Below are 22629 nucleotides of genomic sequence, written 5' to 3'. Positions count from 1 at the left end.
TCATCCCCTGCCAGAAGCAACCTGACGTCAGCTCCCAGTGCGTCCCATTCGCTATCCCTTGGGCCAGCAATGCTTCCTCGTCTGCAGCTTGGCAAGCCACGGTAGTCCAACGGGGCGCAGCTGGGAGATCCTACAGGTGGCTCATGTAAGGTGTTGATGGGCAGTAGCACCGACCAGGATCTCCTTGGTCGTGCATGACCCAGGCAGCGTCATTTCACGATGGACTGCCCTGATAGTAGCGTCGAGGTGAAAAGATTCATATCACATAATACAGAAATCCAGATGATTCTAATATTCTCGCTTGTCTGTTGTCTATATACAAGTCGCTATGACCCAAGATAAAAAACAATATAGGAAATGCGGCTGGGAAGCCTGGTGGAGTATAGTCTATACAGATGGTAAAAAGAACGTATGCAATCACATCGACTACATGATAAGCGCGCTGGGAGGAATGACTCCAAAAGAAAAAGAAAGAGGGAGAGAAAGATGAGTGGGTATCCATGACCAGATGGTTGGTAGAATGAGTGTAGAGGATGATGCTTGAGCAGGTGACCCTGCGTGCCTTGCTTGGTGTTTCGTCATTTAATGCACGGCCGTCAGGCTGGCACCTTCGTTATTCCATCCCACGGCCCAGAGAGGGTATTCGGTTTTCTCCTTGGAGTTATTCGGCTCGTCCAAGACAATTGCCTCGCTGCTATCGGTGCGTCGCCGCGAGTGTCGCCTTTGGCTCTGGGGAACGGGGGGAGGGGGACCGCGTGGAGGTGGTTTTTGCGATGGAAGCGGAGAAAATCGATGGATAGGGAGAGTCGGCGTCATGGGAGAAGCGGCACTCGTGGCGGGGGACGGTAGACTCTCCGAATACACCAAGCTCGCTCGAGGAGAAACGCCCGAGTAGATGGTCTTTTGGTCGGCATCAGAAGGCGCGCCATTGCTATCTTTGTCAAAATTGCTGGCAGCTTGGTCGGGTCGCGCCTGATTAGGCGGGAAGCTGGGGCTCAGTCGTAAGAAGGACATGCCAGATCCGTAAAATGAATCCCGCGAAGGGGCAACCGACAGCATAGAGTTTCGATCGGGTTCCTGCCCATTGAATCGAGCCTCCTGAAACAGACTGGGTGTAATCTTCCCCTGGCGTTGTCTCATTGCTTCCAGGAGGGTTTCCTCCTGTCTGGTCACGGTCATGATCCGGCTTCGTCGATCAAGTTCTTTGCGAGAAAGACTGGTGTTTCGCTTCTGGCTGAAAATCGGATCGCTGTGGAAGAATTCGGGCTCGGAGATGGTGGGAATCCCGCTGGATCGACGAGATTGACTCTTGCGGGTCTCAACGGATGACCGCCCGGCCGAGGACATGGACGGATTGCGACGGACGGAGGACTGGCGCTGAAGAGAGCGCGACCCACGACTGCTGGTCGGGATCGTCCCTTCAACTCGCCTTAAGGTGCCTTTTGTGGTGTGCGCAGCAGATGCGGTACAGATTTCGGCGTCGGAGTCGCCGTACGTGGTCACGCTATCTCGCGCGCCCTTCTGCCCAGTCAATTGAATTCCGGCCAGTTCCTCCTCATCCTCATCCTCATCTTCCGACGACGAAAGACATAGAATGCTGAGGTTGTTGAGGTCGGAGTTCTTCAAAGTGTTTTTGCTGCTTTTCTTTGACATCGGCTTGTTCTCTGGGATGGGAAATTTCTCCGACATGTCGTTCGGTCGAGTGACGCGGCTGGGTCTAGGGTGGGCACAGGTTTTCGGCGAGAGATACGTCTCTTTACTCCATCCCCCCGTAGATGCGTTGGATGAAACCTTTCGCAAGGAGCCGCTAGAGGGTTGCGCATCGTTACTATGCAGCTGATCTCGACTCAAATTTCGCGAGCGTGTTCGGTCCGATCTGGTCCATGGAGCAGGTCGCGAAGGTTGTTGAAAGCCACTGTATTTCTCCAATGCCAAATCTATTTCACTGGTGCCCACGGCTCGTTCGAGCGAGGGATCCGTCCAGTTAGATGTGGGAGTCTCATGCGAAGTCGTAGATTCGCCGGCATCGCTGATCGATTCAAGGCCACTGGGTCTCCGACCCGAACGCCTCGAAGGAGGCGGTGTCTTTGTGAGTTTCTTGCCGAACGCATGGTTATCTGGCTTCTTTGGGTTGGGGGCCGAGTATTCCGAGGCCATTGAGATGGCAGAAGGGGAATTGACCATGCGCTGGGGTGAAAGAAGAGGTGCAGCAGTGGCCCGCGGCTTAGGGAACAGGAGCGAAAGATCGATTCTAGGCGGGCGCATTTTCCGTTTCGATTCTTTCATGAACCCTGCCGGCTGCTTGAGCCCTGCGCCGTTACCGTTATTATGCTGCGAGTCCGAGTTCCCAGTTCCGGGAAAACTGAACTCCTTCATGGAATTTCCACCATCCGTGTTTTGGTCGGCGGAGGAATCTCGAGAGGTGAAATAAGAATACAAGGCAGATGCAGAGCCGGAGTGATGGATTTTCTTTGACGGCTTGGGCAGCGATGGTGGTGGCTCATCTTGCGAGCGGTACTCTTGGCCCAACAGGGGAGACGATGCTCGCACCCGAAGGTGCGAAGGTGGGAGTGTGTTTTCGGAGACCGATGCTGGGAAAGGAACAAAGCTGCCACTTTTTTTCGATTTGGCTTCCGAAGACTTCATGAAGCTAGGTCGGTGCCCTTTCTTCTTCTCTTCCCATTTCTGGTGATCTTGGTGGAAGGAACGGTCGGCCGTCCCCAGAATCTTTTGAGCCTTCGATGCTTTTTCACGCCGCAAATCCTCCTGACTGGCATTTGCGAAGTGCATTCCACCTTCCGCACCATGCGCACTCGACGTTCTCAAAGGCATGTTGATATTTTGTGCAGGCATCATTGGAATTGGCAAGAATCCGGATGCCTCGATTGTTGCGACGATTGGCGGGTTATCTTTCTTTTCTTCCGGGTCCTCTGCTCTAAATGCCGCCAGGGTCCGGCTATTTCACGTCAAATAGCAAACCTTATAATTAAAGATACTTTCGGTATAGCTAGATAGCCCTCGGACGGTTCCGTGGTTTCAGAAAGCTCTTGCACCCTGAACCCCGAAAATGAGTCTTGCCTCCCCACAGTGTAAACCCCGTATGTTACAGGATCAATTGGCGGTCGACTGTCGGAATTCTCGGCCTCCCCTAATTTGCGGTGAAGGGACGTCGGCGAGACGGGGAGGGTGACGTTTTCGAATTGACGTCTCGAGAGGTGAAGGCAGAGGAAGGATGGGTTGGAGGAAGTTGGCGTCTGCAAAAATTCGGGAAAGAAAAACAATCGAGCTCGCACGGATTGGAATTGGGCACCCGAGCTCCTTTTAACGATGTGTTCAGACAGGTTGTCGAGGGACTGATCGGGGTCTAAGGATCCGCCCGTGCGAGCCTAAAGATCCATCAGGCACTATTAGTGATAATTACATCAAACCAACTGGGCTATGAAAAATGGAATAATGCGAGCGGGGCCAGAATTAGATCAAGGGGAAGCAGAGAAACTGAAATTGCTCCCCGAGCAGGCAGGGTTCGCGCAGCGCATTGGCCAGCTCCCAGGGCAAAGTGCGACGGGGACACAAAGAGAGAAGAGATCCGCGAGGAGTGCGTACACAGGTCGAGCGTCGAGAAAGCAATCTCATTCGTAGGGGTGGAGCAGGAAGGTTGAGGGCGCACAACACTGTCCAAAAGGCAAGTATCCATTTGGCTTTGACCATGCGGTCGAGGAAGTCAAGGGGGCTCCATCCAGGATCCTGAGACGGCCGGGCGGATCAGGTTAAGATTTCGTGTCAAAGTCATAGCAACCCGGTAGTGTCACATTAGCCCGGACCATAACAGTAATCATCGACAGGTACAGAACCGTGGTTCCATCGATCGTAGAGCGAAGCGGTTCCTGGAAGGTTGGGTGGGCTGAGGTCCATTATTGGATGGAGCCTTTGGAGACTGGAAGACGTCGTCGGCAGCCTCAGGCTCCCCGGTGATTGGCTTGTGGCCTCAGGCGCCATCTCAGGGGGGAGCCCTTCATTTATTTTTTATGATTATTATGACATTATGATTTTTTATAGTAACCATTTCACCAGATGAATTAATTTCCTCCCCCGAGAAGAATAATATGGGCATTATTGACCAGATCCGGGAGGGAACCGTATGACAGTAGCTCTCCTGTCTCTCCTGTCTCTCCTCGAACAGGATGCTCCAGGCTCCTCCGTATATTAAATATTAATAGCCCATCCTGGGTTCTCCTAAGAATAACTCTCTAATCCTGCGAACCACGTGCTTGCAGACACCCCCACGTGAGACGGCCCCGATTCCCCCTTTGGCCCTTCAGTTGTCGACGCCTTCATAGTTTCATATTCTACTGTAGTATTCATATTGCAATATTTCATCCATTGTGCGCACTACTCAGTGTACGCTCGATTTAAAGGGGTTAATCCAACCCCGCGCGAAGTTCGACCATTTTCCCACAATTCTGACTTCTGACAATCACTTAAACCAAAGTCTTGGTCCTTCACCCGTCTCTCAATGGCGTCTTGTCATCCCCCTTGATCGCCACCCCGTTTGCCATTGCTATGCTCAATTCTCCCTTTGAAAGGTGGAGACCCAGACGTACCGAGTCCACCATCACAAATCGGAGATGCAGGAACCTACCCACCCGGACTTTATTTGGAATCCAAGTACGTCGTCCCGGTCGTCGCTCTCCCACTTGACGCCTGCAGAGAGGCTACAGGACGCTAAAAATGCCTTTTAACAAATAGTCATGCTTCCAGAGGATCTTGGGCGTGTTATCCTGCCGTCCCTGGGTGCCTTTTGAGTTTGACGTCCTCTAGTCTGCACGCTGGGCGGGACCGGTTTGATCGCCGTCGATAGTCGGCAGATTCATTGACGCCCTTTCCATGGGAAGACAATGAAATAGTCATACAAGCTACACCTGAATCTCAGTCCCGCGAAGATCAGGATGTACTATGTTCGGTGCCGATCGGCTTCTTTGTTTTCGTGGTGATATCATCGACATTTTCTCCGCAACATCATCCTCCTGTAAGTCCATTCACATGGCAAATGGCCAGTCCCAATAAGATCCCGCGTACTGCAGGTCCCCAGCCGCCTCTGCGCCTAGAGTAACCCGAATCAGCTACCTCTACCCGAGTGTTCGGTTGAATTCGGCGGAGGTCCTTGGGGAACGATCTCCTGCCGTTGTTCCTTGCTGCACAAATACTCCGTATGGCTACGCTTGGATTCTAGTGGCGCCTTCTACTGCAATCTAAAGCGCAGGGAAAGGAAGCCAGCAGGGGGTTTTGCGACTAGACTCATCGGGGATCCATCTGGCCTGTGCCGATCACTTGCCAAGCACTGCCGGTCGCTACCCGATTCGTCCAGGGCTCAGTTGTTGTTTGCCGACCAGTCTGGAGCCGACTGCAGAGCCAGACAGCTTTCCCTATGACAAAAATAGGCGATCGACTACAATTTGACAAATCGGCGTTTCATGTTGACTGCGTTGCAGCTTGGACATCATGTGCGGAGAAGATGGGAAGGGAACAACTTACCTACGGGAATTACCTGCTAAGTCGGTACCTAGGTAGTCGGGCTGTCGCGCGAGCATACGGTAACTAATCTCTCCTCACAAACCGTAAGTCTAGACGACGAGGTGAGCGCTACGCTAAGATGTTTCCTGCGACAAATTCCGAGTCAGATCTAGCTTCTATTCCGACTACGCCCTATCTCAACAGCCCATCTCGGGTTACCCAGGGTGTCGGTTCCTCACTTATGATCCCCTTTTTGGGGTGATCGACAACCGTCGCCTTACCCCAAATCCCCAATAAGGCAGGACAAAAATTCACATGCGACTAAACTCTGATTCCCTTCATCCAAACAACCCCCTGGAACAGCACTCGCAAAAGGAGTCCCCAGTTACGGTTTGTGAAGCTTCATCAAGCTCCCAGCCCAATTATGCGTACGAGTCAGAGAAACACCCGATGGACCTCGAGCTACAATGATCTGAGCTCCTGAAACACTCGTTTCCTGATAATCCCTTTACTAACAAGTTCAACATCGGACTTAACTTTCCACGTCCTTAAGAAAGAAACCGGAAGGTACTCAGCTTCGCATCCGACGGAATATCCCGAGCGTCTCCTTGCAGTTTAATTATATAGGAGGTAGTATATTCCCGACCACGGCACGAGCGCATCTCCAGGCCTGCCGCCGATCTGTTTCATGAGGAGATGGCGCATCTCGCTCCATCTTTCCGAATATGATATCCGTAGCTCCCATGGTTGCTGACCGCCACAGAACCACGAAAGGTCCGTGTCAAAAAATTATGACAATGGGGGGGGGGGAAGATGCAACAGTCACTGTCAGAGCAGGCCCCAGCTCGGGTCTTCTCGGTTTTGTCAAACTAAAGTTACGCTGGATGTGATATTGCTTGGAAATTTCTTCTTTTTAGGGCTCTCCAATCCCTGACACAGTGAGTCGTACTAGTCGTGCGGTTTAAGTTTAGAGTTGGACGTTATTGCTCCAGATTTCGATAGGAAGATTTCATGCATGAACTATATTGAATATATGTTTCATCACGGCATAGTTTATTCAATGGTGGAGGTGGGTAAACTTTGTAGAGTCTATTCATGTAAGAAATGAGAAAAAAAGAAGTGACAAAATAATGCGGTACACAGTGAAGTCAGTCTTTGACGCTTTACAGACCTATTTAATCTTATTGGTTTAGTAAAGAACATAACACTGGCTAGTTTTCTCTCGCTTACCATTATCTTCTGTCGAAATGGTATATTAATAATGGTTTGGGCATATGATGAAGAAGAGACTTTGTGGGTGGTTGAGGTCCATAGTGAGAAGTGTCTGGCAAGTATGGCTACCACTTCATGAGCATAATATTGTCGAGGATCTTCCCATGGAAATTTCATACAAATTATATTCACCTAGAATCAGTCATTCTCGCAAATAATTTTGATTATTTCGATGGAAATCGCTGCCATCAATTCGTAAAGTTGGATATATGTAACTGTACCAGGATCAAATCAGTCGCTTAATGTGGGTCGTTACATCTATAGATGTAGAATATCCAGCCAGTATGCTGGCCCAGCGCCCACGCTGGTGAAGCCCAACTGAACAGGTCCATGTTATCCATCAGCGAAACTTGTGCCGACATATCTGAAAATAACCCCATTGGTCCCTAACTGTCCTGGTTATCCATGGCATATAATAAACTGTGCTCATTAGAGCTCATGGGCTGTGAAACGGTCCTTCAGTCCAGTCATAGTGTTATAATCCGTACCCGGGGTCTCTGTGTCTCGTGGTATTTCCGTCAACTTTTGTCTGATATCTGACACAATTCTTGGCGGAGACAATGATTCTCCATGCCGTTTGAAAGCAACCTCGAAGGAGTCCCAGGCCGGTAGCACAACTTGGATAAAAGTTCGGAAGAGAGGATTATCGACTACATTCAGGGAACCGAATCGAGCTTCGTAATTGTCACTCATTACTTCCCAGGCCTGTTCAGCTTGCGTGTTGATAGGGCGCTCTTTCAGGCGCTGAAGGATGTAGATGTATGCGAAGAACGGGAAGTTGGAATGAAGAAACCAATGAAATTGTTTGGTCAGAGGGGATGTCATGATCTTAGTGTCGCATTCAAGCATGCCCAACGCATGGGACATAGCAGCATCGCGCTGCGACTCCTTCGAATGCGAAGACGAATTAGAATATTTCGAGTAATGTTCGACAAGGTGGTATCTGGCGAGCTGTGCTCGCGTCATCCAGATAGTCATGAAGTGGAGTGGATTCTGGGGATCACAGGTTTCGAGATATTTCTTCTCGATTATCTTCTCCAGAGCGCCGATATCGCCTCCATCTGGCAGATCCTTGGCAATGGGCTTCAAGGCCGGGTTAGTGAAATCGAGATGGAATGGTGCGTGATGGATGAATTCTCCAAGTTCACTGCGTGTAACGGCATAGATAGCCTCGCTGGCTTGTTCCCGGGCTACCGGAGGCTCTTTCATCTCTGTTTGGAGGTCCGAATAGCTGACATTGAGGGGAATCTTGCAGTCCCAGGTAGGAGCTAGCACGGTGATACTGTACTCCGTTATCTCGCTAATGCGAGAGTCAAAGAGCACGAGCGACCACCAAAGCCGCCGGCGCATTTCAGCCTCGATCACAGAGTATCTGGCTAGAGTCGCTTCGTTGTGTATCCCCGTGCGTTGAGCTATGCGGATCGCAATGGTAAGCATAGAAGAGAGGGACCGAGGATTTCTATCAGAGAATGATGAGACCTGGACAAGGGTTAGTGCCTGTCAGAGTATTTGTGACGTGACGCACCAGATATAGGTAGAACGCTGTTAAAGCGTCGCGATCACTTGACCTGAGGAACTCGCAGTTCGATAGAGCCTGCTGACAACTAAATTGGGGCTTGGCCAAAAGGTCTTCTTTTGAAGAACCAAACATGTTCTGACAGTCATCTACAGATAGGCTTAATATGGCCATGCAATATATGCCGAAAATAAGCGCCTCGAGGACCGGGTTGATGCTTGCAAGGTTACCGGCGGCCTCGATAATCCGCCCCTGGAGACTTGGAGTATGAGTGACCTTGAGCAGAGGATCGACATTACGAGATAGATCTGCCATAGCCGGAAGATATGAATGGGATCTGGGTGAAGAGTAGATATATCAACAGCCGTCATTCGGCAAAATAGAAGGTGATCGTCATCGTGAGACCCTTGGTCCCACGCCTTTCTGACTGTAATCTCGTTGTTGGTGTCTCGGAGCTTGTTTAAAATGTCAGCAGATGATTTTAGTATAACTTAGACAAGGCTATCTAACCCCTGAATTCATGGCGAGCCACATGTTTCTGACATAGTTAGCCCACCTGGAGAACAAGAGGCCAAAAGATCAACAAACAACGTACTTCGCTTCGTAAGACTTCTTAGGTCCTGAAGAATTCACAGGATGTGACAAATGTGTGTCACTGGCGTCATGTTGCTCATGATCCGAATCATTACTGCTTTCAGAGCCGACGCGGTCTCGATGAAGCGGGTCGAATCTGACATTATTCTGGCGGAGCAAAGACTCATACTTCCGGAGGCGATCCAAAAGGGCTCTCTCCGGAAAGCATTTTCGCCGACGGTTCTGTGTGGCTAGCATACATTGCGCCTTGTGCTTGATGCAATTTGTGCAAGGCGATCTGCGGTCACATCTCACCTTTCGCTGCTGGCAGGGTACGCAGGCGAGAGGTCGGGGGGACTTCAACCGGGAAGGAGTGGCCATATCACTTTGCTCTGGCGTAGGCAACCCCGTTGACATGGTTGGAATAACGGAGTCAATGACAGTCCTTGACTCGGAGTTCGGGGAATTTGATGGAATTGGTATGGGTATGGATATGGAGAAGCAGGAAACTATCGGCCTTTTTAGAAGCTCGGGTTTTTCTAACTCCCGAACCGCTCCCGTGATTGGTCGACGGGTCTATATCGCCATCGTCTTCTTTGCGGGCAGTTGAAAAATGCGCACCATTCCTAGTATTTAATAGACAGCAGCCTCCAAGAATTATACCGGTCTAAATATTAGAGCGCAAGTTGCTTCAATCAACCCGACCAACATGGCTTCTCACAATGTCAACCAACCCAAGAGTGCCCATCAGGAGCAATCCACAGTGAAGACCTCCTTCTAATAATCACTGTTTTGATGAGCATCTTTTTAGTAGCTTTGGACAGAACAAGCATCTCAACGGTATATTCTCATCATCAGCTTCGAAATCTCTGAAAACCCAGACGTTAACTCAGCTGCCGCAGACCATCCCTCAAATCACCGATGAATTCAATTCCCTGTCGGATGTCGGCTGGTATGGAAGCGCATATACATTGGCATCATGTTCGTTTCAGCTGTTGCTTGGAAATATATATGAATTTTACCCTATAAAGTGCGTCCTGGTCGCGTGCGTTCTACGCTTTGAGGTTGGATCTGCAGTCTGCGGAGCAGCGCCTAGCTCGGCAGCTTTTATTGCTGGAAGAGCAATCGCCGGAGTTGGTGCGGCCGGTATCTTTTCTGGATCTGTAAATTAATTATAATTTCCTAAGTTAGCCCATTTAGAAAGCTAATGTTGTCTCCAGATCATGTGTATTGTCTATGCTGTTCCTTTAGAGAAGCGTGCTCAGATCCAAGGTCTATTCGGATCTATTTTTGGCATTGCTTCCATAGTAGGACCGCTGATTGGCGGTGCATTTACCTCAAATGTAACCTGGAGATGGTGCTTTTATATCAACTTGCCGTTCGGTGGCGTGGCAGTGGCTATCATCATCTTCTGTCTGAAGGTGCCTGATCGAGATACGACCAAGCTGGTCTGGAAGGATAAGGTTTCACAACTGGACGCTGTTGGTACTGTGATCCTAATATCCTGTATGGTGTGTCTTCTGTTGGCACGTCAGTGGGGTGGCCAAGCCTGTGCTGTGAGATACCCAAATGCTCCTTATTTAGCTTAAGCAACTACTAATCAGCATTTAGTGGAGCAACGGCCGTATCATTGCCTTATTGACTCTAATGGGGGTCCTGGCTATAGGCTTTGTAGCCGTTCAATTCCTGCTTCCCAAGACAGCAACAATTCCCCCGCGGATCTTCAAACAGCGCAGTATTGCCGCTGGCTGTTGGATCACGATATGCGTCGGAGCGTCGTCATACATCTATAGTAAGTCAGCGTTCGCCTATAGTCCTACATCCAACTGATCCTTTCACAGCGTACTTCCTCCCGATCTAGTTTCAATCCATCACCGCTGTCTCTGCCGTGGAGTCTAGCATCCGCCTCCTCCCACTGATGCTAGCCGTGGTCCTCGCATCAATTGTCGGGGGCCTCGCCACTCAAAAAGCCGGATACTACACGCCCTTCGCTATTGGCGGATCCTGGATAATGACCATCGGGGCCGGCCTCCTCACAACTCTCCAGGTCGACACCAGCGAGGGCAAATGGATCGGATATCAGATCCTCTACGGATTCGGGATGGGTCTCTCCTTTCAGGCTCCCAATCTTGCTGCACAGACTGTTCTTCCAGCCGCAGATGTCCCGATCGGCTCGTCGCTGATGTTCTTTGGGCAGCTTCTCGGAGCGACTATATTCATCTCTGTTGGGGAGAACGTGCTGGATAATCAGCCGGTTAGTCGCCTTTCGGGTATGCCGGGTTTTGATCCGAAATTTGTCACGTCGGGCGGCGCTACGTCTTTGCTTGGTTTGTTGCCGGAGGGACTACGGGGTACGGCTCTTGTGGTTTATTATGAGGCGCTGAGGTAAGTGTTTGTGGTTGGGCTGGTCATGTCGTGTTTGACTATGCTCGGGACGGCTGGGTTGGAGTGGAAGAGCATACTTGCGAAGGCGAAGCATCAAAGATCTGACGATGAGGATTCCAAGGGAACAACGAAGAAGCTAGAGAATGAGGCCGTGTAAATGGTCTATGTGTATGAGGCGCCTGGGTTGGATGGAAAGGGGAGTCTTTTTTCTTTTGGTTAGATGTACGAAGTATTCGATTTGATTCATGATCTTTTTACCTGTTCGCTAAATGTATGTGCAGTTTATATAGTCTGTCCGTAACTGAATAATATACTCTCATTGAAAAGAGAAAGGCATCTATCTATTCACGTATATGTCGACCTTTTAAGTAACATCTCCGTGAAATATTGGCCCCTTCCCATCCAGACATATAGAGCCAGGAAGCGAAAAAGACACAAATGGATTGAATCACTAAGACCGGGAGTTAAACTGGCTGACATTGCCACATTGTCCAACAAATAAAACACATTTCCCTCAGGAGCTATTCGCCAACACAGTTCGAATCTTCTCCTCCAGATATTTGTCCGACTTCTCCGGAATCCCAAGCAACTGATTATCCACATGCTTAAACTCTCCTCCATATCCTTCTGCAAACACCGAGCGGCAAAAGAACCCCATCGACGCCTGCAAGTCAAAGTTCCCTTTGGCATAGTTATCCCGCGCAGCGGCCTCCATGTCCTCGGTACTCACGTCCACCGGATTCCAGGTTCGATCCGGCGCGATCTCGCGCGCCATAGCCAGGATCTTCCGCTGAGTGGTGACGAGATCATGAGCGAAGACGACTCGATTCTTTGTCTCCTCGGGCCGTTGAAGGACACCTACCACCGCCTGACCGATCGTGGTCAAGGTCGACGTGCTAAATGGACGATCTCCGCCGTCGTAGAGGGGCGTGGTGATGGCCTCCGACCCCGGCTCCGGCTTCAAGTTAAGAAAGAAACCAAAGGCAAGGGACCAGTCGAGGAACGGCCCAATGCGGATCGAAGTATAGGTGAATTGTGGGTTCTCGCGAGCACGGCGCTGGAGGAGCTCGTGCACTGCGTTCTTGGACTGGTAGACGAGCAAGGTGGCCGCGTTGGGATTCCCGCAATCTGCGCAGAACTCGGATGGGATGAACCGTTTCACACCGGTGTTTATGGATGCCTCGATGAGAGGTAGCTGGGCTTCCATGGCGTTGCTGGTCAGAACGGAGACGACGGCGTCCTGATCGGTTAGTGCTGCGGTCAGGTCGGTGACGGAGGTGTAGTCAACGCGGAGAACGTGAACAGAGTCTGAAAACTTTGCAGAGGACTCGTGGCGCGTGAGAACGGTAATACTGAAGAGGTTACTGTCAATGAGGGCTCGGAGTATGGGGGCGCCGAGATCGCCTGAGGCCTGGAGAATATCAGTAAGCGTAATTGCCGTGGAAGGCAGATAGAGACATACCCCTGCGATAGCGACATTGCGGATGATGCTCATGGTATAATGCAAATGACAATTTGGAGTTCTGTTGAAAAGCTCAGTTGTAGACCGACAGAGATAAAAACATCGAGTTTATAGTGCACTCCGTATAGATCTGGTGCGGACGCAGAGGCGGAGGCTAAACCGCATTAGGCAGCTAATAATATCGATCTGCGCTAGTCCTGACAGGGTCAAGCCTCCGCATCCGCACCCGCACCCGCATTCCTTCTACTCTCTACATCGTATCCCACCTCATTTTGTCTCATTTGGTCTCGTCTTGTCTCTTCTCGGAGATTGTCAGTTCACCATGTCTCAAGCCTGTATCCGCTGCAGGAAGCAGAAACGGAAATGCGACAAACTCTTCCCCGTGTGCTCTCTTTGCAAACGGTATGCCCTTCTTGACATGGTGACCGGACCTAACATGCTAACTGATTGGGTCTAGATTGAGCAAGTCTTGTTCATATCCAGTGATCGACGCTGAATCACCTCGTCCCATATCTGTTCCCGACTTGAGTGACCTGACGCCGCTGAATATTCGCTATACCCTGGAAGAGCAAGTCTCGTCGATTGTGGGCGACGGCCCCCAACTACAAGAGGCCGTCGCCGTATACTTCCGAACCGTGCACGCCTGGCTGCCAGTCGTGGCCGAAACCGCATTCTACTCTCGGCTCTGGAAATTCCGGACTCAACCTGCCCCGTCGGAGTTTAGCGTGTTGACCCTCTGTATGTTCCTCGTGTGTACGATGCCTATAGATGGGGCAGTGTCGGCTGAAACGCGATCCCTATATATTCTTGTGAAGGGCTTCATCGCCACACTTGAGGCCATGGGCACGAACTCTTTGGACCTGCTGCAGGCCCGACTTCTTTTGACTGTTTTCGAAATCGGACATGCAATCTACCCGGCTGCCTATATCTCGGCAGGAGCTAACGTCCGGGCGGCGATCGCTCTCGGGGCCAGTGCCGCCTCGTCTGAGGACCTGCATAAAGTGTTTCTGGATCCACAAGAAGCAGAGGAGGCGCGACGGACCTGGCGGGGCATTATTATCACAGATAGGTAACACTACTATCCCCTTGAGTCCCTTGGATTCCGTCTGGGAAATGTGATGCCCATTCGTATTCTTTGGTAGATATACCTCTCTGGAGAGCGACAATGAACCTAGCGCTCTCCGCGGACGACGTGTAGATGCAGCGATCAACAATCATGTGAGTGATATGAAAGCCAATGATCGCGTTTTAGAATTGAGATCTCCTGACCCTGAGAAATCCATAGGATGTTGATGAAACAATGCAGAGCGATCCATTCACGAAGTTATTCCATTCATCCGGACTCTTGGAGCACGTGCTTGCCCATATCCACGAGTATCATGAGCTCATCTCGCTTCCACCACCCAAAAGCGTAGAGGCACGCTTAGACGCATTGCACATCATCAAGACTTTGACCTCGCTGTTGGCAACATTCCAGAGAGAAAGCCCTACCTTGGATCCTCTATCGTCCAGCTCCCTGGCTATATACCGAAGGTAAGCCATCGACGCCTGCGGGCCTATCCGATCCACTTTTAAACCACGAGCGCTTATCCGAAGGGATAGCGCAATGCTAGAAGTCCTTGAATTTACTTCCCACGTTACCATCCCAGCCAATGAGTATTGCGCCCGCACATCCATCAATATCTTAGAATCTTTGGTTCTTGAGATCAGTCACGGAGCAAAAGACATACCCACAAAAGCGGAAGTGGCAAAAATGCCTGTTTTCATTATGCACTGCATCTATAAAGCCGCGGTTGTCTATCTTCGAGACGTAAGGTTGTCCGGGGGTGCTGATCCGGAGCCATCAATACACTCTTTGAAAGATCTTTTACGGTATATTGGGACAAGATGGGGAGCTGCTAGTAAGCTGCACGCCTTTCCCTCATTCTTAACAAGTAACTGGAGCGGATATTAACAGAGATAGGCTACTATGTTGATAAACTTGAAAGTATGACTTGTCAGTCTACTTTTCGAGATCAGACGTCAATTTGATGCTTTTTAAAAGATACAGTCCTCAATAATCGAGCTTACACGTTCTTTCATAGCCTAGCGTTGTTTCGTTTAAAACTTTGAATATTTACATAGAAACAACGACACGGGCCATTACATGCAAGAGCAGGTTATCATTTACAACATTCCGTTTCGAACTTCTGGGCCACGATCCCCTAGGACTATTCATGAGTCTTCATCACTTCAGCATCTTTACTTCTTTGGTGTTTGCCTTGGAGGAAAGCAGATGCCGACCATTAGGTTCTTCCCGTTGATCAATCAATAGGACTAGTCTTGATCACCAACTTCCGTCATAGATGCCTCCGAAGCAAACCTGCTTGTACATTACTACGGGTGTGTGCTCATAGAATATGTATAGAATGTGAGGAATATGCATTAATTCACAGCAGTCTGGAGAGTGCCTTGCATCTGGTAAATTAAAGAAAGAATGGATGCAGAAAAAAACACACAGCGACAGGAGGCAAAGTACTTGAGTTTGACCAAACACTGCTTCGCAGGGCCAAGATTCAAAAGGAAGGAGACACCGAAAAATGGGGGGTGTAATTCCAGATGAAAGAGCACATGGGACAAAAGGGGCAAATGAATGAATAGCAGCTACTACCAGATATCATCGTTGGTACTAGATGGGTGCAAGTTAGAAGAGACGTTCAATACAAGCAAGGGGGTTCGAACGAGTTACTGGCCTCCATGAGGGAAGATAGAGGAAGCTTACTATGAACGTTGAGTATTGTTTTCAGACTCAGCATCGGGGTCCTTGACAACCACCACGGCCTTTTCATCGGCAACGGAGACCGGAAAGTGTCTATTCGGCATTCGAGTAGACTCTAGCTTTCTAAAGCACCCCCTCTTTTGGATCTACTTGGCCTTGAATGTTGTCTAAGGTCTTGGTTGCTTCTTCTCGTTGATATATCTGTATCTTACGCAGCATTAATTGGATTGAGCCATACCTAGGGTGTAATGCTCTTGGCTATTATGAGTGTATCATAAGTCGTGGGCCAGTTCACCTTTGGCTATTTATCTAATAAGTGACTTTATCTTGACATTCTCGTTCTCCTCTCGACCCTGTCGATCGCAACCGCGACGCTTACCTTATGGGGGCTGGGCCACTCCCTGGGACCCTTGATAATATTCGTGCTGGTCTATGGCTGGGTACGTGGTCATGTGGGCGTGCATGAGTACGGCTGTTAGTGATGACCTAACTATAATGCCTATGATCTTTAGCCTCTTCTGCATTGGCAAGGGAGTTGGGAATGTGATGGTAGGCCCCATTGGTGGTGTTCTTTCTACCAATCTTGGCTTTCCTGGTGGTCATTATTCTGGTACTAAGCATTCCGCTATTATTCCTGTCACTAGCAGGAGGGGTTCTCCCCGAGATTATGTCCCTTACAGGTTGTATGACTAGAGATGAGTTCATGCGGACTACTCTTTATGACAGTCTCTTTTTCCCCTCCTCATATTGTGCAACTTGACTGAGACACTGCGCCATTCCCGAAGCAGCTGATCCAAGCCCATAAATATATTGGAACAATGCTGGAAACAAGCAAAACTAGCAGAGAAAACATTGGATGAGCAACTATTCTCTACGACAGATAAGCAATTGAATGATGAGCCTTTGCATTCGCATGACAGTACAGGGAAACGTAATCTAATAGGGGAAAACCTATACCAAGGCAAAGAAAGCGACTGTCGATGTAACGGGTATACCCGTAAGCTGGAACAGAAAGCAGCACTCGAGTAGAAATACTAGCAGAGGTCCCATAGCAGCTGTGATATGAATGACAACCCATGTTATTGAAGAGACATGCCGTATTCTGGCTTTTGTGGTTTCGGTTTGTATTACTAGAGCGAAAGCACTTAATTAGTCCCGCCTTCTAGTGGTCATCTAGAAATAGAGGAAGTATCACTCACAAACTATCCATATCCCGAGCCAGTCAGTGCTTGCTGTCTTTGGTAATCAGATATAAACACGGGGAATAACCACTTACATTCTATCCAGATCCAATCCATAGGTACTAGTCGATATTGAAGCTATTCTCAACAACGCAATTCTTAATATTATTAATTAAACTAAGTTCGACGACGATTAGGACTCTAGGTTCTAATATGGCCTTGTATACCACACCCACTACACCTCGGTGGTGCACGTTTTCGGGCTTCAGAAGCGAGCGGAGCAGAACTACTAGGGCCCCCTTCGTCCAAACTTAATTGCTCATTTCTCAACGTAATTAAGTCCCTTGCTTCTTGAACTTGGAGGCCATTGCAAGGAAGTACTTGTCACTTAGATTGTCTCTTTTTCTGCTGCTGAACCTGAGTACCTGCGGGAGATTATTCAATTCCTTAAGGGTCACTGCTGCATATTATAAAGCCATTTCGCAGCCCTTTATAGGCTCATCTAGCGCTCACTTGGAAGGACTAAATAAGGTTTGACAGCCTCTAGCAAGCAGATTATTGACTGACGAAGCTTTTTTATATAGTTGACGGACTGTATAAGGCGTGGCAGGCGCGGAGGAGCTCGTTGAGGCCCCGGGGCTAGGGGGTTCGGAGTCGATATTTGAATATTTAACCCCTTAAGAAGCTTCTTAAGATTAAAAGGAAGTATCCCCGCTGCTTTGAAGCTGCTTTAAATATTCTATATCGTGAATACTTGCTTGGGCGCAGTGGGATAGGCCTTTATAAAGTCAAGCTTGTCGATATGGTTGAATCCTAAGCGCATCTTTGCTTTAACTAGGCCTCCGTACGCGCGCTTAAAGGACCAAAACAACCAACATCTAGTGGTTGTAAGAGGTGAGATGAATGCGGAGGCATGCAAATACATTTGATATTATTGTCCTTGCATACCTTGTCGAATTGAGGCGTAAGATGTCTCCCATGGCCGTCGAGAACTAGTAATCGAGATCCCCTTGGTCCGCGTAGTTGTTGCAGGAATGAAGCAATTCGTAAGCCGCCGGAGTCCTATCGTTTTCTTTAGGTAACGAATTCAAAGCTTTGAGTCGCGCCTCACACTTTTTAATGGATTTATGATGTTTGATTGATCTCATACTACGAAACCAGCCTGTCGCTGCGGGCGTGACCCGTTTTCTTATCAATTGCGTTGAGAGCAAAATGATCGTGCCATATACAAAGGTCCTGTCCTTGCTGTCCATACTTGATGCTTCAAAGAGTAATAGCATACTAGCTCTTTATAGAGCGTCAGTCTAGGCGTAATTACTTGATCTCAACCACAAGGAATATCAATGAATGAAGGTCTGATTCTTTCAGAATCTAGCTACACACGGTCGGTTAAATACATAGAAATGATAAGTAATCCAACCTGATAAAGCAACTAAACAAGACATAATTTTTAAGCTATGGAAATATTAGAAAAATCTACATAACCCTCAAGGATTGGTAGTTACCAATATTGATATCCAGAATAGGAAGGTCTCCTATGTGAAGAGCGGTCACACAGTTGACACTTTCTCAGGCGCTCGATCGAGGTCGAGAGCGCCATTTCTGAAAGGTGTTCCAAGATACCGCTCAAAAATCTTCCAACCGTTGGATGTCATTCGAAGCCGATCAATGTTGGTCCCAATCCACCATATGGCCGGCAGTCCATTCTCTCTGACCACATCCTCTTGAGTAAACGCAGCCGTGTCGTCACCCGGCCAACCATATCGGATAAGGGTTTCCTGATACCGCACAATCACACCTCCATCTTCATCATGATCAACGATGTGGTTTGTGGCACTGCGGGAGATCCCCGGAATAAAAAATCCGTAAATTTTCTCGAAAAATTCCTTCCTCTGCTTGTGGTCACTGATGGTACCATGGCTATGGTAAACAACAGCATTTGGGAGGAAAGTATCAATCATTTTAGCATGGTCGAATTCCTCAAAAACAAAGTTGTGACGGTTGACAAAATCGATGGCGCTTGATCGTTCTTCACTGGTTACATCATTTGGGGTAGAGCCGCTGACAGGAGGGTACCGACAATCAACGAAGACATTCTGGACAAAATGAACTGAAGATGATAGATTGGTAATTTGCAATTAAAAAAATACTACCTGGATTTCGTTGTCGCTTTATACCCAAGAGATAATTAATGACGTCTACTTAGTAGCCTTTCGGACGTGCCGGCATGCCACATAGTTAACTAATCAGAAAATATGATTATTAAACATAACTAACTAGTTAACTAACTAACAAAGAGTTAACTTAGTTAACTACCAAAAATTAATTCCCGAAGATCCAGACCCTGAACGCCAAATGACTAAGCGCTGCCAGGGACTTCAGATTTGCCGCCGGAGACCGAGATCAACAACTCCCACACTCTGTACATCTATGGCAGGAACTGCCGGCATATATTGGAAACAAGAAATGCGCATTTCATGGATGCATCTGGCCCACACTCATTAATATCTATGTTACTTGGATTAGTTAATATGCCCCAGAGGTGATGAATCGGCACATCTCGGCTCAAAAGGGTCTTTTGGTGGACTTAGATATTCCATCTGAATCCTCCTGGAAATGATCGTTACCATCTAATTAGTTAACTGACTTGATTTGTAATCAATTAGGTGAACTTGAAATCCCACCGGAGGTATCTAAGTACAAAACTTCATCTAATGGAACATTTTTTACAATATCCTTGATCTTTCATCTATAAGACCAAAATGGTAAAAGTCAGAAACCTTGTCAATAATATACCAAACGACTTCCCTGAAGACCACCCTGTCTTTATGCTTTGTTTTTTTCAATGGCACGAGCAAGCGCAATATTCAGGAAATTCACACCCACCTTGCAGTGGCCGAGAAGCCTGGTTTGAGAGATTCATTAAAGAAGTCAGCAGACTTGCGACCAAGGCTGGTGACTTTGAAATTGTATATCAAGGTTTTCCCACTTCAGCCGTTCATGGAAGTGAAACATGGGATCTGGTGACTTTGGTGAAATTCACAAACATTGACATATTCCGCAACACTGTCGGCAGTGACGACTGCGCACCGTCCACATTAGAACACCGTGACGCTGCACTGAAAAACTGGAAGTTGCTTTTCTTCACTTCACCGAAGTCAAGATCTAGTGGAAACTGTCAGTGAAGACCCGAAAAGACGTAGAGTGTGCGGATGCTAACCGTCTTCTGTGGAAAAGTCGAATATCGACCTCGAAAATTTTGCTTATCTGGGAGCCTGCATCAATGACAATAAAACGTCTATATCTGTTAAGGATCTTATTTAAAGGGTTTCCTATTTGTTCTCCTTCTGTTGCTGCTGGTCAGAGCAAGATGATCTATTTTGTTGCCTTGTCAAAGCTGCCTCAGCCCCGCGTACCCCAGGCGGCCCCTTTCAGCACATTTCATTCAAGGAGGCGTAACCATTTTGGTGGCATTTTGTAATTCTTATTGTTGGACCGCTTCTCCTTCCTAATGTAATTTAGTGTGCCATCTGATCCACACGGTAGAGAGCTCTCTCGCAGCTTCGCTGCATCTTTAGGAACTCAAGCATCTTTCTCATCTTGATCGCACCGCGATCCTGATACTTATCAGCCGCCATACAGAGATCGGGACACTGGAGGTATCCGGCTTCTCAAAGGGAACAACAAGTCGTCAGGGCCACTCGATCCGACACTTGGACCCCCTTTCACGTTAAGGAGCCTCGATAACACTTCACAGCATGACGTCACAGTCTGGTCATGGGCTGTTACGGGATCTTGCTCCATTTCATCCCTCCAAGATGTGGCAGCCTGTCCCCTACGAGCGAAGCGGTCAAACGCCTGTACAGCATGTAGGGCGAGGAAGCCCAAAATGAGTGGCCAAGCTCTTGACTATCCACTTCTGTTCTTAGCATTAAACGTTGGCAGTGCGCTAGGTCCCGGCCCTGTGATAAATGCGTTGAGAGGATCCGGTCACCAGTTCCCGCTAGCAGAAACCCTCAAGACAATGGATCTTGACTGACTACAAGCCCTGGAGATCATCGATCCAAGGTCTCAACCACCATGGCAAAGACCAGCCTTCATGGAGATTGACATTGAGCCAGACCGCGAGAAAGCACGGGAAGACTCCGCAATCAGACAAGGAGCTCCTGGCATTACATTCTACGCGGACGCATCGGGTCAACAGGACAGCCTGAGCGCGGCAACAGTAGCCCTGGACCAAAATCAGAATATTATACGATCCCGACAGATCTGTATTAGATCAACTGAGTACTGGTCCGTCGACGCAGCCGAGCTGATAGCGATTTACTATGCCATCAGCCTGGTACTGCAGATGTGATCAATTTCGAAGGAAGTACCCGCCTCAGGTTAATAGCCTGTCCGCTATTAGTCTCAAGAACATAGTTAAGATCAACATTGTTCCGTACATTATTGCTTCGGAGACATAGAATAATCAGTGTGAACTTAATCCTATTGGACCAGTATTATTTCCAGCCCCATGCCAAGCGAGCAGACAACGCTACTAAAACCTGGTATTAGTGGATATAACGATACCATGCTAAATTCCCGCAGAAGGTAGACGGATATAGTAAAAAAAAAAGACAGAATTACCGAGGAGCTCCTAATGTGATCACTAATCACCCCAGCAATGGCTGGGCAGGTTGCAGTTCCTTGCGCCAGGGAGTGCGTCAGCAGGGAAGACGGCCTTCTGTTGTTGGGAGCTACAACGCTGAAGGACTTTTGTGACAGAAATATGTGGGTCTACCGAAGAAGTGATTTTTCAACCGAGTTATATGATCATATTCAAATGAATGAAGGTCTTAATTCTTTCTAACTACACGATAAAGAAGCCGATATTTATGCAATTTGAGAGGCTTCACGATCGTCATAAATCAATACGGTTGCGTGATCGGTCCGGTCAAGCAAGGCGATGATATAAGCGGATTAGTCATCACCCGCGGCCACAACTTTTTATTCAACGTGCAGTAGGCTAAGGCCCCACTTATCATGTCGATGTCGTATTCTTAGCACTTCTTCTCGCCGACTGCTCGATTATTGATAAAAAACATAGTCCATTAATTTAGTGATTGCGATCACTAATCTAGATAGATGTGGTGCCACTTTGTACCGCCTGAGGGAGGTCCTTAAAATGAGAGGTCCGAAAGGGCATCCATGGTTCCTCTCCAATCCATTCCCAACAATTCCGAAATCATTGCTGAGAGCACAAACACACGGCCTTCACGATTCTTTAGTTCTCCTTCAAAAAGAAAAATGCCGGTCTGGAGTTTTAAATACTCTCAAGGTGCCTTATCTAAGCAGGACAAGGTGGGTTTGGCGAAAGAGATCACCCAACTATACTCCAGCAAGGGCTTGCCAGCCTTCTATGTCAATGTTCAATTCTTCGAAATGGGCTCAAATGACATGCTCGTTGGTGGAGAGTATCGGTCAAACTTTGTCAATCTCAGTATTGTGCACATCGCTCGCACCTTCAAGACTGAAACCGACAGGTTGGACTTCTTGAAGCAGATTGACCTGATCCTTGAACGATTCAAAACCAAGGGTCTGGATTGGGAATATTTCATCGTGGACGCTCCGCGCCAGCAATGGAAGATCAATGGGATGTATCCTCCACTAGCCGGTTCCACCAAGGAGAAGGAATGGGTGAGACTCAATCGCCCTATTCAGCATGACAGGGCGCATCTGCCATCTCTTCTTTGAATAGTCAGCCCCTGGTCAATGGTTGCCTGAATGGTAACTAGTGGTTATGCGGGTGGATGAGCTCATTTTGCGGTATCCCCTGGGTAAGGTCCAAATTTAGTCAGTACCGAACATGTCCGATACTAAGATTGCTAAGGAATCTACAGGCCCGTACCACACCTCCCTGGTATTGTATATGGGACACGCAGGTGACATTGCGAATATGAACATGTACCCTAATTCTATAACTTGATTT

General features: G+C 48.4%; 7 protein-coding genes across 7 annotated transcripts; 3 read left to right on the top strand and 4 right to left on the bottom strand.

The window, feature by feature from the left end:
- Nucleotides 1–582: 582 nt before the first annotated feature.
- Nucleotides 583–3708, bottom strand: KD926_008565 (uncharacterized protein; the record flags this gene model as incomplete). The annotated part of the gene is made up of 3 exons (XM_053101302.1): nt 583–2956; nt 3025–3386; nt 3604–3708. 3 exons carry the CDS (start codon nt 3706–3708, stop codon nt 583–585), a joined length of 2841 nt encoding a protein of 946 aa, XP_052955102.1.
- A 3504-nt stretch (nt 3709–7212) lies between these two features.
- On the bottom strand, nt 7213–9289 carry KD926_008564 (fungal specific transcription factor domain-containing protein; the record flags this gene model as incomplete). The annotated part of the gene is made up of 4 exons (XM_053101301.1): nt 7213–8262; nt 8309–8636; nt 8895–9115; nt 9188–9289. The coding sequence occupies 4 exons, from the start codon at nt 9287–9289 to the stop codon at nt 7213–7215; spliced, it is 1701 nt and encodes a 566-aa protein (XP_052955101.1).
- Nucleotides 9290–9793: 504 nt separating this feature from the next.
- Nucleotides 9794–11414, top strand: KD926_008563 (MDR family MFS transporter; the record flags this gene model as incomplete). Its single annotated transcript, XM_053101300.1, has 5 exons — nt 9794–9853; nt 9904–10035; nt 10093–10383; nt 10734–11257; nt 11357–11414. 5 exons carry the CDS (start codon nt 9794–9796, stop codon nt 11412–11414), a joined length of 1065 nt encoding a protein of 354 aa, XP_052955100.1.
- Nucleotides 11415–11771: 357 nt separating this feature from the next.
- KD926_008562 (aromatic alcohol reductase) lies at nt 11772–12752 on the bottom strand (the record flags this gene model as incomplete). The annotated part of the gene is made up of 2 exons (XM_053101299.1): nt 11772–12668; nt 12720–12752. The coding sequence occupies 2 exons, from the start codon at nt 12750–12752 to the stop codon at nt 11772–11774; spliced, it is 930 nt and encodes a 309-aa protein (XP_052955099.1).
- A 289-nt stretch (nt 12753–13041) lies between these two features.
- On the top strand, nt 13042–14256 carry KD926_008561 (Zn(II)2Cys6 transcription factor; the record flags this gene model as incomplete). Its single annotated transcript, XM_053101298.1, has 4 exons — nt 13042–13121; nt 13177–13788; nt 13862–13937; nt 14005–14256. The coding sequence occupies 4 exons, from the start codon at nt 13042–13044 to the stop codon at nt 14254–14256; spliced, it is 1020 nt and encodes a 339-aa protein (XP_052955098.1).
- Nucleotides 14257–18208: 3952 nt separating this feature from the next.
- KD926_008560 (uncharacterized protein) lies at nt 18209–18619 on the bottom strand (the record flags this gene model as incomplete). The annotated part of the gene is made up of 1 exon (XM_053101297.1): nt 18209–18619. The coding sequence occupies one exon, from the start codon at nt 18617–18619 to the stop codon at nt 18209–18211; it is 411 nt and encodes a 136-aa protein (XP_052955097.1).
- A 3328-nt stretch (nt 18620–21947) lies between these two features.
- Nucleotides 21948–22394, top strand: KD926_008559 (tautomerase family protein; the record flags this gene model as incomplete). Its single annotated transcript, XM_053101296.1, has 1 exon — nt 21948–22394. One exon carries the CDS (start codon nt 21948–21950, stop codon nt 22392–22394), a length of 447 nt encoding a protein of 148 aa, XP_052955096.1.
- Between the last annotated feature and the right edge of the window lie 235 nt (nt 22395–22629).

This window comes from Aspergillus affinis, assembly GCF_023601865.1.
Source record: "Aspergillus affinis strain CMG 70 chromosome Unknown NODE_57_length_199529_cov_86_754292, whole genome shotgun sequence".
NCBI classification, from domain to species: Eukaryota; Fungi; Ascomycota; class Eurotiomycetes; order Eurotiales; family Aspergillaceae; genus Aspergillus; species Aspergillus affinis.
The sequence above is the reverse complement of the archived record's forward strand: the minus strand, read 5'-3'. Positions and strand labels throughout refer to the sequence as shown.